General features: G+C 46.1%; 1 protein-coding gene across 5 annotated transcripts in view; it reads left to right on the plus strand.

Moving 5' to 3' along the window:
- GDAP1L1 (ganglioside induced differentiation associated protein 1 like 1) overlaps window positions 1-18,137 on the plus strand; it is a 41,039-nt gene that overhangs the window by 7,448 nt on the left and 15,454 nt on the right. Inside the window, exons 1-3 of one of the 5 annotated variants that reach the window (XR_005653086.1) lie at window positions 264-452; window positions 1,932-2,629; window positions 3,739-7,538. Coding sequence is in view for 2 of the 5 variants with exons in the window: in XM_039864381.1 (XP_039720315.1) it covers window positions 11,648-11,827 (180 nt within the window). In the remaining 3 variants the exon portion in view is untranslated. Of the gene's footprint in view, window positions 1-261; window positions 453-1,931; window positions 7,539-11,579; window positions 11,828-18,137 lie in introns of those variants that run through there. The other 4 variants (XR_005653085.1, XR_005653087.1, XM_039864382.1 and 1 more) reach the window with 4 other exon arrangements.

An 18,137-nucleotide genomic window follows, 5' to 3' on the forward strand; every position in this document is an offset into this window, starting at 1 on the left:
TCGCCCATTATCTGAACTGTGTGTGTGGCCTTCTCAACATATGTTGCCAAATTTCAAATTCAGATTTCCATTCAACGTACTCTCACTTGTACTCTACCGGTGTTTTTCTAACTCCACAGAAAGAGCTAGAACTTAATTTTGTTAAAATTAACTAATGTCTTTCCGAGTCCTTTATTATTTTACAGAATGCATCCACATATATGATTGCTTTGATTTTTAAAACAACTCTGGGAGTTTGGTATGTTTATCTCCATCTTACAGATGAGGCCCAGAGAGGTGAAGCTTCTTGAGCTGAGAAGCGACAAAGCCGATCTCAAGTCCCCGGTCTTCGCAAAGCACGACGTCTTTGGCAAAAGGGAGCTGGAAAGATGAAAATTACTTTGGGAAGATGGATACCAGCTTTGGTTGAAGGAATAAGAGCTGAAGAGGAGCTGAAGGATGAGAAGCCACAGGTAGGAGTGCTTGAGCCGGGCAAGCATGTCAGGCCCGTGGCTGTACGAGCCTGTGGCTGGACCTGCTCCCATAACTTTGGAGGACGCACGGGAGAGGTCAATGGGACTCCAGAGACATGGGCTCCTTCTTACTCGCTCCAGGGCCACCACTTCCTGCTGGTGGGCCCTTGGGCAAGTCACTGCACTCTGAGTCTCAGCTTCCCCATTTGCAAGATGGAAATAATTACCCCTCTCTGCCAACTTAGAATAATTGCTTTAAGGATCTGGTGAGGTGGCGCATATGCCTGCTGCCTCGGGGACTTTAAAGTGTGTGCATGAGGAGCCCCTAAAGCTGGGTTTACTCCTGGAAAAGGTAGATAGGATGCCGGTGAGGGGGCCTCTCTTTTTCTGCTTTTTTCCTTTTCTACTTCTTATTTTTATCTTTATTATTTTACAGTGTTCTTGTTGTAAAATGATGCAAGTGATGCTGAAATATTTAAGGTAGAAATAGAAAATTCCATGTGCTCCCCTGTGCAGCTCTTCATCCTGCTGAGTGGTTTAGTACACCTCCTTCCAGCTTTTAAAAATATATGTACATACAGATTTATATGTACGTATTTTTTCATTATATATACACATGCACTTGTTCATACAGTTTTGTTCTTTAAATTTTACAAAAATGTCCTCTACACTGTTCTGTACCTTGCTTTTTCTTTTTAACAATTTTATCTTGACGACCTCTCTACATCAGAGCTCTTGAATTCTTTTCTGTGTCTGGGAATTTTGCAGATATATCTAATTTCCTGCCACTGTCATTTGGATCATTACCAGTTTTTTAAAATATTGCCAGTGGTGCTGTGTGAAAATGCTTGTCAAACGAGTTTGTACTCTTGTAAATATATTTTGAGGTGAAGTTGCTGGTGACACAAATTTTAACATTTGATATGTCAAACTGCCAGATTCCGCACCCACCAGTGGTGTTGGGAGTGCCCATCTGCTTGCAGCGGTTCTCAGCCAGGGATGATCTTGCACTCACCCTTCAAGGGACATTAACAATGCTTTTTGGTTGTCACAGCCTGAGAGGTAGTGATGAAGATGCTACTGGTATCTAGTGGGTAGAGACCAACGATTCTGCTAAACATCCTTCAGTAAGCAGGACAGTTCCCCACAACAAAGGATTGCGTGGGTCGTGCTGAGGTTGACAGACCCGGGACCACACCCTTACCAGTGCTGGATATAGACATTCTTTTTTAATCTCGCCAATCTGGTAGTTAGAAAAAGGGTACCTTATTTTCCCTTGTACCTCTTCAGCAGAATGAAGTTATTTTTACTTCTTACTTTATATATTATTTAAATTTGTTATAATGAATATGTATTACTCTTGTATTTTTTTGAAAAGCCATTAAACATTTTGAAAAATCTATATCTCTTTGATTATTACTATGCAGTCTGTTCTTAAGATTTAATCATGTAAGTGCCTGCTTGTTTTTTCCTGAAAAGGTGTAGAAAGAAGTCTTCAATACAGGCTTTGAGAAGTTGTCAATACTTCAGTTTCAAGTCTCCCATCCTCTGGCCTTCAGAATTTCTCTATTGCTCTTTCAAAGCACCTTCTCCCAGTGGACACCCACACCTGAAGCCACCTCTGAGAATCACCTTAGCCCAGAGATACCCCTCACCACAGACCAGGGCTCCAGAACAAGTGTATCCTGTGCTGACCCAGAACACCCACTGTGGACTCGTCTGCCCAGACGCCAGAAGAAAAGCCTCATGCTCATTTCTCAGCTGTGAAACCTGAGATCCATGCACCCCGTGAATTTCCCAGGCCTTCACAGCCAAGCCAAGCCCAGCCCCTGGGGCTTCTGCGAAGCCTGGAGCTGCCGGCAGAGGCTCTGGCACCACACGAATATGTTCACATTCCCTCCACTAGGTCCTGCCAAGTGGGAAAGGAGTGGAGCCCAGTCCTAACCCCTGCCCAACATGGTGAGGACTCCTGGAAGAAGTGTCCGTGGAGGACTTGTCGGTAATACCTGGATACTCCCAAGAAAATGTCCCACGTTTCAGAAGTGGCATAGACTCGCCTGCAGCCTTTGCAGATCGCCCAACAGCAGACTCTCAGAGTGGGCAGACAGCTGGTGCCAGGAATAGGAATTCTGCCAGCAGTTCTGTGCATTTGATCTGCAGCCTGCCATGGTTTTCCAGTAAGTAAAGGCACGTGTGGAGGCTGCCTGGTCTAATGGCTCTCTCCACTCTCTGGAATCTACACAAATTGTGTCAGTGCAATGGAGTGTACATCTATGAGGCCATGAGTGCCCGAGACACCTCTGCATTGCTGACTCAGAGAGAAAGCAATAAGGGGTTCACAGTGGAAAGGGGAGCAGTGATGGAAGGGAAAGAACACCCATCTGTACACCAGGGCCTGGGTTCTCTTCCCACCTTGCCGTGCACCCCGGGACAGATCAGTCGCTCTCCTTTGGGCCTCAGCTTCCTTGCTAACTGCTTATTGGCAGCATTCATTCTGTTCTCAATTTGCAATTTTCTCAAAAACATTGCCAATTAGATAAAGATGACTAAAATGAATTAGAGATTTAAAATAGAGTTTAAAAACAGTCCACTTCCAGTTGGTTAGTTTTTCTTACTTGAAAGTAATAGATGCTCAGAACAGAAAAAAAAAAAAAGTCGTAAGAAAGAGCAAAGCAAAAAGTAGTTCATAGAAAACAGCCGTAAATCAATCCACTCAGATACCATGCTGTTGGCGTCTCATTGGGAGCTATACAGATAAAAAGTTCTTGGATCAGTGGGTGGGCTTTGAGGGAAGAGAGACCTTGAATGCCTGAATAAACCCCCTTTTGTGGGCCATTTAGGATTTTTTAGTTATCTTACCTTTACAAAGAATGCCGTGCAGATACAAGCTGGATGAAAAAGAGTAAGAACTTTATGAGAAAACAAAAACACAATTTGAACACTTGCCAAAAATGAATGAAAGGGCACAAAAGACGGCCAAATTATCTACAGTGCACAAAAATTACCAGTGAGAGACAAGGGGTTAATGCTCATTTTCAGCCATTTACATTTAAGTAAACATTTACTGGGCAAATGCTGTAATACGTCAGACCCTGTGCCAGGTGCTATGGATTCCAACAGGTAGCCCAGCCACTGACCTCATTGAGCTTTCAAACAAGTGGAGACCAACACAAATTATTTCACGCACAAACAGTAGTTTGTTGAACCAGGCTGCTTTTGTGACTGACTGGCATAGTAGAACTCTGAATTATCTCACTCGCTGTGCTCTTCTCATTCTTTGACCCAGCCTCCCTGCCTTTTGAGTGACCTGCACGTTTCAGCCTTGAGTCGAGGTCTCTTTCCAGCTTACATCCAATCCAGAGGTTGCCTCCAGGTGCTCCTGAATCAAGGCCATTCAAGTTCCGCTTGTTCTTTTCAGGGAACAGGAAGCTTACTACCCTCAACGCGACTTCTCCCTGCTTGTTTGAAACTTTTCCTTATATCAAACTGCAACCTTCTCCCACCCCATGACATCCTCTGCTTGGTCCCAGAACCTCACAAAACAAGTCTGTCGTCTTCTCTAACCTGCATATCCGAAGTGCACCTGATCCCATGGTCCGGTCCTCGAGTCAGTACCCAGCGTCTGTGATGTCCTTTTCTGGCAGGAAGGGCCTGCAAGCCGCCTGTTGATTCATCAAACTGTGTGCATGCCCAGAGCTTCCAGCAGAGTGTCCCTGAACAGATGGCCACGGCACGGGGGCAGCAAGGCCCAGACGTTTGAGGACAGACTATGCTGGTGACACTTGAAAGGTTCCGCAGTTCGAAGAGATGAGTGGGGCTGGGAGAGAAGATGAGCCAGCTCTGACTGGAGGACCTAGTCTGCTGCACACCCCAGAAAGAGCCTGCGTACATTAGATCAGCACCTCTCACACCGAGATGTGTGCTAATCTCCGAGGGTCTGGTCTAGTTAAACTATGGATTCCGATTTAGCAGATCTAGGGTAGGGCATGAGATTCTGCATTTCTTACCAGTTCCCAGGGATGTGCTGATACTTCACACCATACTTTGAGTAACAAAGCCCTAGGACAGTGGTATCGCAACCCCTTTGGGGTGCTCTAAAAATATAGAAAATTTGGCTTACCCAAACCTACTGATTCAGAATCTTCTGGTCCATTCATTCAGTAGGTCTCCACTCAGACTGCACATTGGAATCACTTGAAGAGTTGGGGTTTTTTGTTTTGTTTGTTTTTTTCTTTTTGATGCTAATTTCCAGGGTAGAGGCTCACTCATTGATCTTTCTTTCTTTTCTGCCTCTTTCTTTTTCTCTTTTTTTCTTCCTCCCTCCCTCCCCTCCTTCTCTCTCCCTTTCTCTCTCTCTGCTTTAGTTTGAAAAGCTCCCACAGGTGACTCTGATGGACAGTCCAGTTTGGTGTCCCAGCAGAGGTTGTGGTTCCCAGCCCTGGCTGCACAACAGAGTCACCTGGCAGTTTTATAAAATGTTGGGCCCCTCCTTCAGACCAATTTAATCAGAATTCCTAGGGGTCGGGGCCAAGAGATTAGCATTTCACAGAGCTCCCCAGATGATTATAAAGTGTAGTGGCTGATGTCAAATCATCTGGGATTCTCGATGAAGTACAGATTAGCACTCTCCACCCTGAACATTCAGATTCAAGGCCTGGGCCGAGGTCCAGGAACCTATCAGTGTAACAAGTGTCGCAGCTAATCGATCTGGAAACACTGAGGTAGCAGAAAGGTCCCTGGACTGGAGGCAGAAAGACAGTGCTGGCTGTGTGACTCCTCACAGCTTACTTAGCCTCTCTGAGATTCGTTTCTTCATCCGTAAAATGGAGATGATAGCTGCATGAGCTAGAGATGGGTCACCATCCCCCAGAATCCTGTGCGCCGGTTCCATAGGATAGAGTTGTTGGGAAGTGGCTGCCACAGGCCAGGGACTATATTTCCCAGCTCCGCTTTGCTCTCAGGTGGGGCAGCCACAGGACTAAGTTCTGGCCAATGGACCGTGGGCAGAGTTAGGAGTGATCACATGGTCCTCTGCTCGCTCTTCGCAATCTGCGCATTGGATATCAATGGCCACTGGATATCAGTGCCCATTGGTTATCAGTGCCTGGGTGATCTTGGAAGCCACATGGGAAGTTGAAAGAACGCCCTGCTCCTCGCATGCTGCTAATTGGACTTTATGTGATTAAAGTCCAATTGCTAATTGGACTTGACGTGATTAAAAAATAAGCTTCTGTGTAAAGCTGCTCGATTGGGCAGTTTATCTGTTACAGTAGCTAGTGCTGTATTAACTAACATACTCCCTCCGTGACTGTGGCAAAAGTTAAGTATTCTAAAGCAGAGGCTGCAAACTGACAATAGCAGGGTTTAGATCCCATCCACAAACTCACAAATAGGTTTTGTTACACTTGCACTAGTGTTCTATTTTGTTAAAAAATTTAACAACAGATTTTAAAATGAGCAATTTCACAGCAAACATCCAGATTCCCACGTTCCTAAAAACCCGGAATAGCTTATTGGCTATACCCAGGAGCAGCTGAAAAGAACAAGTGTTCTATTCGTTAGCCTCCGCCACACCCTGTCGACTTGTACCTGGTCGACCTCACATTTACGGCATTTCTGGCATTTCTCTGGTCTCCGTAGCTTCCTGAGTCCGCCGGCCCTGATATAATAGATGTGGAAGTTAGATTCATTCACTGTTAGGGCTTTTCACAGTAATTCCTTCAGGCAACTTCTAACTCGGAACGATTCATATGCCCCAAACTTGGAAGCAGAATCCGTCAAGTGATCTTTACACTCTGAAGGGTGTCAGCCATGTCCACCCCACCCACGTCTGTGACCATTTCAGCATCTTCTGTGTGGAGACAGTGGTATGAGGAGAAGAGAGCTCAGGTGTGTCTGGGGCTCAGATACCAACCCCAGCTCTGCTGCTTCCTAGCTTCCTGGTTCGATTTCGAGTAACATTTTGTGTTTTCTGAGCCTCAGTTTACGCATCTGTCAGGTGTGGACATTAGTACCCTTCTCATGGGATTTCTGTAAAGGGTCTGGCTAAAGGACAGTCAGGCTATATGAATTCCTTCCCTTTCTCCTGTTGTTCAAGGACCAGGGTCAGCTTGCCGCCAATAGTATAAGGTAGAAATCAAGCAGTATATTTTTTCAAAAACAACTCTGAATTCTTTTTAACAGATATAAATAATGCACTTCCATCATAGGTGTAGAAGTCCACTCAGGCTGCCGTAACAAAATATCGCAAATTGGGTGGCTTAAAGAACGGAAATGTAGTTTCTCACAACTCTAGAAGTGGGAAGTCCAAGATGAAGATCTCACGGAGTTGGTTTCTGGTGAGACTTCTCACTGGCAGATGCCACCTTCTCACTATGTCCTCACATGGCCTTTCCTTGGTGCTTACTTGAGCAAAGATCTTGGTGTCTGATCCTCTGATAAAGACACCATTTTGGGGGGATTTGGGCCCGACCCTTATGACCAAATTTAACCTTAATGACCCCCTTAAAGGCCCTGTATCCAAATACTGTCACATTGAGGTTTAGGACTTAAACATATGGATTTTTGTGGGGATACAATTCAGTCCACAACAGTAGGAAAACCAGAAAATTTAATTTTAAAAAGTCACTTATGATCTCCTTGCTCCAGTCTAACCACGTAAGTACTTTTATTGACAATCTGTCTGTAATTTATATATTTAAAAAAATTGAACTGTACATACTTTTCTGGTAACCTGCTTGCTTTTTTTTTTTTTTTTACATTTTAAAGATTATAATAACCTCAGCTAAATAGGATTTTTAGAGTAATATATAATTGTAATCTTTTTATATAATTGTAATCTGTTTTTAATTGTAATCTTTTCATTGTAACTTTTCTCATTTAGTGGATATAAATTGTTTCATGGATTTACTCTTATTTACCTAATACCCTATTGTCTGGACACTTAGATTTCTATTTCTATGGACTTGGGCATTTGTCAGCTCTTGACTTTGGGCTAATAATAGCTTCATCCACCTGAGCATCAGTTTTCTCATTCGTGTTATCAGGTTAATAACAATATCACCTCAATTAAAAGAATGACTGTAAGCGCTTGGCACAGTGGTACATGGAAACCCCCATAGCTGTTATTGTATTATAGTGCCAGTTATAATCAGCCAGTAGTGGATCCAAGTGAAATATTTCCATAAGACTCCTATCTCACTGTGTCAACTTCACATTCAATGATAACCTTTTGGTAGCTGAGTCCATCCCTACTTTGCCGTGGAGGAAGAGCAGGAATAATTCCATCACTGGCAAGGAACGCCAACACCTAGTGTGAATTAATACATTGGAATGTTGGTATATATACTTCAGGCCTTTTCAGATTTCCAGCACCCAAACTGGATGCTACATCCCTGATTAAAACTCTCCAGTGACTCCCCAGTGCCCTCAGCATATGATGACACCTGAAGGTGGCTTAACAGGCCTGGTATGACCACTCAGCCTCACCTCTTCTGCCTCCAGCCAGATTCCTCAAATACACCACTCTTGCACTCACCTCTGGGCCTTTGCACCTGCTCCTCTCTGCCTGGAGCACACATCCCTTTCCCCATCTTCTCTTCAGGGTCTAGCTAATTTCTCCTCATCCTTAAAGTCTCTACTTAGAAGTCTCTGAGCAGATGTTTACAGTGCCCTATCTGTGTCCCCCACTTTCACCATTTCACTGCACACTGGCTGACCACCAGCTGACAGCACCCACATTTATTGCCTGTGGTCACTGGAACCCACTCTACCAACTGCAGGGCAGGCCAGAGTGCTGGAGAATTAATTCTCTCCCAGGAGCAACCCTAGAGCAATGACCGACATGACAGGGTATATAAATACCCCAGCTCTCTTCCTCCTCAGGTGGGATAATGCCCAGGTGCTTTACACCTGCCTCAGTTTCCCCATGGGGATAAACTCCAGTCATCCTCAGCACTAACTTGCTTGACAACACACCTTCCTAGACTCCCTTTCCTGTCTCATTTCCCAGGTTTCCTTCACCTCCCAAAGTAACTGCTTGTCCTTGAATTCTTGTCTCAGGGTCCGCTTCAGAAAAACCCAAACCAAGAGCCTCCCCTGTCATATCCTGCACCCGGGGAGGCAGGGCAAGCTCAACGTTCCTTCTCACCTCTGCCACAACCCGTCCTCACCTCAGTCACAGCACTCATCACACCATGCTGTAATTGCCCAGGTCCCCACAGAAACACAATCTGCTGGGAAAGAAATTAAAATGGCTCTTAAACATTTGAAAAGATGGTCAATTTCATTCATAATTAATGAAATTCAAATAAAGAATGCCAGTTGATAAATGCAGATGTAAAGATAAAATTAGAGAATCATTTAACAACCTCTGACAATTGATTCAAACAAGGACCATCAATAGACTAGGAACTGGATACCCACAAGGTTCTGGCGGGAAGAGGAGAAATGGACATTTAACATGGAGAGATGTGGTCACCACCTTAACCTGGTAATCAGACTCAGTATCATTAATAGTGGGACAGTAAAACATTATGGACCTCCTGATGAGGCAGAATGAAGCACACAGCACCACCCATGAAGTATTAAATTCTTGCCCCCAAAATGTTTAACCTGAATCTAATCAAATCTTTTAGATTTAAGTACTAGTTTATAGGAAATACAGGGGAGAGTATGACAAGTTAAATGATACCTAGATAACCAATCAGATCCCAAAGTGGAACATTGTCCAAGACAACTGGCCCAGTCTCTTCATGAGTCAATGTCATGGGAAAAAATAAAGAGTGAGGACTATTCTAGATTAAAAGAGACTTAAGATGTAGCAACAGAATTTATTGCATGATCCTTGATTGAATCTTTTTGAAAAGAGCTGTGAAGACATTTCTGGTTCAACTGGAGAAATTTGAATATGAACTAGATATTAAGGCCTTATGGTTAATTTTTTAAATGTGAGAGTGTTTTATGTAGGAAAATGACATGTTAAATAGAAAGTATCTAATACTGAAGTATTTGGTGGGTGAAATATGATGCCTACGATTTATTTCAAAATACTTCAAGCCCTCCCCAATTAAACAAATATGGCAAGTTTTTTAGATGATTATATCTAGGTGATGGATATATGGGTATTCATTGAGCTATTTTGTTTGCCGTTTCATGTGTTTTTTATAATACATTTTTTATAATAAAAAGGCAAAATAGAAGCAAATAAAAATTATGAGATACCATTTTTCACCCGTAGATTCGAAAAGAAAATGTTTAAAAATATGCTGTTGGCAAAGGTGTAGGAAATTGAGTGCTTTCATGGTTGTTAGAAGGGAGTTTAATTGAGACAGCCTCATCAGAAGGAACTTTGGCAATGACATATTCTTTGATCCAGCAGTTCCATTTCTAAGAGTTTATCATACAGATTGTTCTCAAACGTGCAAAATATATACGAATAAAGATATTCACTAGAGCATTGTTTTTATAACAAAAGATTATAAACATTATATCTGTCCATCAATAGGAGTTGTTAAATGTATTATGGTGCATCCGTACAGTGTAAGCTGTTATGAAATATAGGGTAGACCTATGCTGATAGGAAACTCTTTCCAAGATGTATTGCTAAGTGAAAAGTGCAAAGACCAGTATCTATGTTATCACTATATCTCTTGTGCCATCAAAGTGTCTAGCACATAGTGGGTACACAATATTCATTGAGGGGATGAATATGCATTTGGCATTTGAGTGTGACTGCTGTGAATCTGGCTCCCTGGATACATTCAAGTCAAAGACACAGATGGGGACCAGATTTTCCACCTCGATCAAATTTCTAAGGTCTTACTCCTCTGATTTCATAGACTTTTGAATTTTCCGTCAAGACACATCATATTCTTCTTTGCAAAATCAAACTGCGAACAAGGCACTTTGAAAAAGAGAATTTGTTGAACCAGGGAGGCTAATGTGGCAACCGGGACGTAATAGAAAATGTAACTCCAAGCCTTCTGGCAGCCAAAGCAAGAAGGAAAACCCATGGGCCACAGAACTTTGGTAGAAGGAAGGCCACTGATTCCTCAAGAGCCATGCTTTTCAGTCTGGGAGAGTAATGTGCCTAGTAGAAGTACTTGGTAGCATGACATGGGGGTGGGGGAGGGAGCAAACTGAGAAGCTTATATTCCTGGTGCATCTTTTTGCTCAATGGTCAATAAATTAAAATACTATTTCTAGTAAGGGAAGCAAAGGTATATTAAGGAACTTTAAAGTTCCCATGAATGTTTGGGATAAACTATGTGACAGCAAAGGCATTTAAGGCTTTCTTTGGACTCCTCTAGTTGTGTGTCAGTTACCTGGGGCTGAAGATGTGACCTTAGACCAGTGACGCGACATTGCTGAGCCTCACCTTCCTTGTCTGGGAAAAAGTCTTCTGTGGTGGAAATGAGATGATGCATATAAAGTGCTTGGGGGTGATATGTGCCGTGCCGCCATTTGTATTAATATCGCATTATTATAACCTTAAGACTAAGAGCACATGGTTAAGACTCTAGAGCCAAACAGCCTGGGTTCAAATCTCAGTTCCACTCATTAGCTAGGTGACCTTGGGCAAGGTCACTTAACCTCTCTGTACCTCACTTTCCTCCACTGTAAAATGAGGCTAATAGGATTAGGCTAAATGGGTGTGAAGCCCTTAGAACAGCGCCTGGGCACACACAAAAAACATACTTTGTTCTCTTCTGCCTTTAGAGATTCTTCAGGAGAAAAGTTAGAAAATAACAGTTTCAAAGAGAAGCTATTTCCAGACACTAATTTATAAAAGAACCGGATCGCTATAATACCAGTTGTCCTAAAGAAATATTTGCTTCTTAGGAGATTGAGAGGCAGAATGCATTTATAATGGTGGAATCATGGGCAGGTGACTGGCCAGATATGAGCTGTTTGAGGTGCATGGCCCACTTCTCCTTGGCTCCGTGGAGCCTGACGAAGAGGACTGGGGGCGTGTCTGGAACAGGCCAGGGGTGGGCCAAGGGGAGGAGGAGGGTAGGAGCTCCCGGGATCCCCTCGCCCCCTCCCCCACTCGCCCAGTGAGTAATGACATTCACGGAGAGGGGAGGGAGGGAGAGAAGGAGAGGGGCAGGCTCGGCGAGGCCATGTGATGCTGGGCGAGAGAGAGCCGCCGCTGCCTGAGCCTCCTTCTTTCCTTCCTCTGATTCTGGGCTGTCATGGCGACCCCCAACAATCTGACCCCCACCAACTGCAGCTGGTGGCCCATCTCAGCGCTGGAGAGCGATGCGGCCAAGCCTGCGGAGGCCCCCGACGCGCCCCAGGCAGCCAGCCCCGCCCATTGGCCCAAGGAGAGCCTGGTTCTGTACCACTGGACCCAGTCCTTCAGCTCGCAGAAGGTACAGCCGGAGAAAGCAGGGAAACCAGATGCGCTAGGAGGCTTGGGGAAGAGTATCCCAGGGGGGAGGGGGAGATGATTGAAGGGGTCTGAGGACCTGGCGAGAGACTGTAGGGTGGAATCTGGGGTTTGGGGCCAAAGGACGGGAGACGCCGGGCTGCTCTCCCTGGAGGTGACTGGCCCTGTCTTGGGCCCCAGGAGCACCAGCCCCAATTCTAGGAATATCCATCCTCTTTCTCTTCCAGAAAGACCAGGTCCGTTGGAGGGCTGAGAAGAGAGACAAAGGCAAGGGGAAGGGAATGGGCACTGCTGGAAAGGCGGCCTTTTGGAGGGGACGGCTGCGGCGGGGAGGGAGGAGGAGCGCTTCCTGGGGTCCAGCCTCCAGCCCCGGTAGTCCATTGTAGGCCCTCCCTCTCGAATACTACAGGCCCTCTAGGTCGCAGCTCCTCTGTCTCTCTGCCTGGCTGGGGGCTTTCCTCTGGCTGGGGCTTAGAGGGTCTATTCTAGCCCCCTCCCCCACACCTTGTCGTGAAAAGGAAGGAGTTAACTCATCTTTTCAGACCTGCCCGGTCGTAAGATCTGTTTTGCTCTTAAAGGCACAGATGGCCTCTCGGCTCCTTCTCAGACCCAGGGGAGCTGGGGGGCGGGGGACAGTTGGGAATCCAGCTGGTGCTGAGTTATTGGGGTTCCCGCTTCCTGGGGGTGAGCACAGGGCACTGCGTTTGTAAGACAGGAGTGCCTCTAGGGGCGCAATCTCTCACCTGGGGCGGCTTACCCGTTTGTGGAGCACGGATTCAGCACCATGGCCAGGGCCCGGAATTCAGGCCCCATTGATTGCCTGACCCTCGGACTCCTCTGTCTGGAAGATCCTTTCGTTGCATTCACTCATTTTCCAGATGGAGAAACGGTGTCTGTAAAGAGAAAGAGCCCTGGGACCAAAAGACGGGTTTCAGTCTTGGTCCAGGCTCAGTTTCATCATCTGGAAAGTGGGATAATGATAATAACAATAGCTACTTCTTCGAATTCCAACCCCTCTCAGTACTAATGAGAGGGTTGTTGAAGAGGTGGTATAACTTAGTGTTCTAGATGCGGACTAGTCAAACTTGAGTGTGCATTATAATCAGTGCACGATCCTGGTTAAAGCACAGATGGCTGGGTCCCACCCCAGATATTCTGACTCAGTAGCTCTGGCGTGAGGCCCAAGATGCTACATTTCTTAGAAGCTACCAGGTGATGTTGACGAAGCTGGTCCAATCATCTCCCTCTGAGTAACCCCAGTTTAGAGTATGAACTCTGAAGCCAAACTGTCCCCAGTGGAAGAGTCATCTTCTCCAAAAAACTTACTGTGGGGCTTTGGACAGATCACTTCGCCTCTCCAAAGCCTCAGTTCTATAAACTGTAAAATGGAACTAATGGCAGTGCCTACCTCAGAGGGCTATTGTGGTGAAACGGGATGATGCACAAAAAGTGCTGATGACAGTGCCTGGCACAGAGTCAAGCTTCTAATAATGGGTGTTATGATGTCGCTGAAGTGCCAGGTAAAGGAGAGGTCAGGTTAACCAAGGTCACACTGGGATTTGTCCATGAATGTTACACATGCGTGCTGAACACCTACTGTGTGCCAGGCTCTATGCAAGTTGCTGGGGGTCTAGAGATGAATCAGTCTGACCTCCAGATGCCAGAATCTCCTCCCACCCAGAACCTCAGGAACCAGACCCAGTGGCTGGGGCTGGATGGGAGGCAAAGGGATGGCATTCCCCATTACCATGCCCAGAGAGAGCCTCCTGCACTTCCCCCAAGAGACTATTTTTTATTCAGCCCGAGCTCAGGGCCAAGGTGGTCCGTTAGTCAGGATGAGACCACTCACTGCAACTCAATTTGTGACCAAGCCTCTGACCATACCAGCCAGGGCCTTCCTCCTGCCCAAGGGCCCATGGTGGATTCTAGAGGCAATGTAACCTGGCAGAAAGGGCATGGACTTTACAGTCAGATAGTCTTGAGTTCCAGGCTCATCTAGGGTGCTACTGGCTGTGTGACATTTGACAAGTCAGTTCACTTCTCTATGCCTCAACACGTGCATCCGTAAAAGGGGACTACCCTGCAGAATTCTCGGGGGATTGAGAGGACATGGACACATATTAAGTGCCTGGTATGTAGTAGGAGCTTAGCCAGTGAGTTTCCTTTCTTCTTTTCAATCCTGAAGGGCCTTGCCTATACGCCAGTAGCATGTGGAGCACATGAGAAGTCTGTCCTTAATGGCACATGAACTATTAGTAGCAGAAATAGCCCACCCTCAGGCATGGTGGTGGCTTCATGGGGCATCTGGGGACTACTCCAGAGCCGGAGGGCAACAGGACAGGGAGGGGTGCAGAGCCCAGACTCTGTGGCCAAACTGCCCAGGCTTCAATCTCAGCCCCGTCACTGACCAGCTGGGTAATCGTGGGCAGGTTGCTTAACCTCCCTATCTCACTTGCCACATCTGTAAATTGAAAATATTAATAGTGCCTCCCCAATAGGGTCCTTGTGAGGATTCAGCAAATATATCTGTGTAAATCACCTAGCACAGCACCTGGAATATAGCAAGTGCTCAGTAAGTGTACTTACGCTTATTAGATATGAGGTCAAAGTTGCCACTTTCCAGCTCAGTGACTTTGTGCAAGTGTCTTCACCTCTGTTAAGTCTCAGGTCCCTCATATGCTTAGAAATGTGCAGAGGGTTGTGAAGATTGAATGATGTACATGGTCACACACTTAGCTCAATGCCTTAGAAAAGTGCATACTGATAGTGAAATTTCACAAGTGATCATTTGATGTAGATGTTAGGGTGCTTCTGAGGCTGTTCCTGCCTCCTGCCCCTTCTACTTTGGGAAGATGAGGTTTGGAGGGGCAAAGAATGCAGAGAGGCAAGAGATGAGCATTCTAGAGCTGGCGCTCCCGCTCACTGGCTGTCTGACCTCAAGTAAGCCCTGCCTCTCTCTGGTCCTCAGTTTCCACAACAGGAAAATGGACATGTTTGATACAAGCTGCCTCCCTCTGTCCCCAGGCAGGAAGAACTGTCCTATCTCTCTGTGTGCCTCCAGCCCTCTGAGAATCCTTCTGTCCTCATGCCAGCCAATTAAAAAAAAAAAATCAATATTGCTACTTACTACCTGTGCACCTGTTTACTCTTATAAAATGAGCATAATGCTAATACCTACCTCATTAGGTTTTTGTAAGGATTAATGAGTCAATACATGTAAAAGTCTCAGAAGAGTGCTATGTAAGAGTTAGCTATTATGAATGTTGTTATTTCCACCAGGGTGAGTCTCAGAGAACCATCCCTGGCTCCCCACAGCAAAACCCGGTTCAAGGTTTCCTTATCCCATCCTCTCAGGCTCTGCCCTTGTCTTGGATGTACCTATGTGGAGCCCCTGACCCAGCTTTTGGCTACCAGGAATAAGAAGCCTAGGTCTGGGCACTGCCAGGGGCCAGTCCTAATACCCAAAACAGAGCAGGTCTCCCAGAGTTCTCCTAGACATGGCAAGAAGGAAGCAAATGACTTCTACCTCCCACCCTGGCCTTGCCTTTCAAGCTCTTGGGCACTGGCCTCCAGACCTGTCCATACGTCTGTACTTGACCATTTAGCCCACCCCAGAAGGCCCACAGGTGAGAACTGCAGATCTCACCACTCTGCAGTGGCTTCCCACGTCCCTCAGGGAAAAAGCCAGAGCCCTCATAATGGCCTCAGGCCCTGACCCCTCATCAATCTCGGGAAGCCTGTGGACCTTTTCAGAATAATGCTTTTAATTGATTATAATAAAATACATAGGATTATCAGACTAGACGGGAAACCAATGACATATTTTTAAAACAATTTGCTATTTAATGACATATGTTTCCATATTAACCCATTCTATAACATGATGTATGTAGTGGCAGGACTGGTAACTACTGTGATGTTGAACTTGTGATGAGTTTAACTGCAACAATTGTGAAGTAATGAAAAATCTGATTCCTAGTGGTGACAATATAACAGGCCCTGCTAACACTACCATGCTGCACTCAAACTTGAAGAAAAAGCTACATGTCAGTTTGAGATTTCTGAAAATAAACATGTAATTTTTCCATCCTAGTTCAAGGACTCCCTGAATTTATTCGTGGACTCCTGGGTCTGGGAGTCTCGATTATAAGTCCCTGTGCATGATCATTCTGACCTCCTCTCTTCTCTTCTCCCCCGTCCACCCTGCTCCAGCCATGCTGGCCTCCTCACATGGCCTTTTCAAACACTTCAGACATGCTCCTGACCCAGGGCCTTTGCACTGGCTGTCCTTCTGCTTGAAACAATCTTCCCAAGACCCCTTTGTGGACCACTCCCTCGCTTCATTCAAGCCTTTGCTCAAAGGTCACCTTCTCAGAGAGGCCAGCCCCGAGAGATCTCTCTATTTAAGATTGTCACCTGTCTCCTTGATCCTCTGGCATCCCCAATTCCCCTTACTCTGTTGTATTGTTTTCTTTTTTCTGATGTGCTCATCATCTTTTGACATACCCTATCATTTTAACTGCCTATCATTTGTCTGCCGGGATCTTTGTTCACTGCTGAGTCTTCCATGCTTAAAACAGGACCTAGCAGAGTAGCCACTTGATAAATAAATGTTGGAAAGTGATGAATTCATAAGCCATATGTGTTACGTTAAAAAAAAAAAGGTATTTGATTCTGTAAACCTAAAACTGCACTAAGAAACAAAGTTTATTAATTAAAAATAAGGTATTTGAGATAAGTAAACTAAGGCTCAGAGACTCTAAGTATCTTTTACAAAGTCACACAGCAACTAATGGCTGGGAAGAGACATCAACCCAACCCATCACAGTTGCCTCATAAACAGGGGCTTGGGTGAGGAGAGAGAGTGACTGACCATGACAATGAAACATCTATCGGTGGAATTTCAGGCAGCCACAGGGAAGGTAGCTTGACCAGAGATGGTTGATATCTGGTCATACTGAGTGGTGCCCACCTAAGTCTGGTCCAGCTCCCAGGAGGCAGAGATGGCAGATGGCCTTGGTGACTGCATGCCCTTCCCTTGGGCCTGGCTTCCTCCCATACACCCTTCCCCCGCAGGATGGCACATGGCTCTGGCCTGCAGCTGAGCTAAAGGAGAAAGTCTCCTTGGCCACTTGCCGACATGACCTGAGGCAGCTCCAAGCAGGGCTGTTATGCCTCTAAAGATAGTCCCCTCCCCAGGGAGCGTCCCCATCTGGCATCCTCACTGGAGTCCCAGAGCAGGGCCTGGGAGTGGTCCCGGGGGCAGGTGCCCTGCCGGACAGAGTCCAGATGTCTGGACCTGCCAAGGGCAAAGGCTTAGTTTGGTTTCTGTTTCCATCCATTCAGAGGCCCCGATTTGGCCCAGAGGCTGGATGACTGGGCGGAGCCTGATCTCTGAGGCAGGAGGATGCCAGGATAGGCAGGAAGGGAATGGGGTGGTTTGGCTTCAGATGAACTCCAGGCTCAACTGCTCTGGGGCTTCTCCAGGGCACAGTCACCACCCATGAGCTCAAATATACACACACACAGGCGCTCACACAATACTTGAATATTTACACCTACTGGTACACTCATCCATACGTTCCCACACTCATGCACACGTATGCACACACAGACATGCACGTACATTTGCTCATTCACGCAGTCGCCACTTACACTCAGGCAATCACACTCACACACTGACACACCCAGACCCAACAGATGCCACCCCCAGGAGCTCACTCTCTGCGACAGTTCTTCCCTGTCTCAGACCGACACAGAAGTTCCCTCCCTCAGCCCTGTCTCCTGCGTGGTCTGAATGTAGCATCAGCTCCCAGCAGGGCTGCAGCCTCTCGTTTTACTAATGAGAAAGAGGAGGCTCAGGAAAGGGCAGTGATAGCTCTAAGGTCGCACGGCGTCACCATGGCAGAGCTAGGGTGAGGACCTGGGTGCCTGCCTCCCAGTGCCATTGCAGGACCTGCTTTTGGCTAATGGAGCAAATGAATCTGCAAATGAGAGTTGTGGGTTTGAGAACTAATTATCTCTCCCTCCCAACAGTTCACCGAACAGGAGAGGGTGTTCTTGTTAGCTGTGAGCTCGGGGCATGAAGCATGCTAGGACATCAACCGGGGGTAGTCTGTGTGTGCATGTGTATCTGTGTGATAATAGTGATGTTAGAATCCATGTACTAACTTCCTGCGCTAGAACTTTACCCACATCATCCCATCTCAACCTCAAGCCAGCCTTGAAGGAGTGATTATAGTCCTCATTTCACAGAAACTAGGGATCAGAGAGGTCAAGTGACTTGCCCAAGG

The sequence above is a fragment of the Pteropus medius genome, unplaced genomic scaffold (genome assembly GCF_902729225.1).
Source record: "Pteropus medius unplaced genomic scaffold, Ma_sr-lr_union100, whole genome shotgun sequence".
In the NCBI taxonomy this organism is placed as follows: Eukaryota; Metazoa; Chordata; class Mammalia; order Chiroptera; family Pteropodidae; genus Pteropus; species Pteropus medius.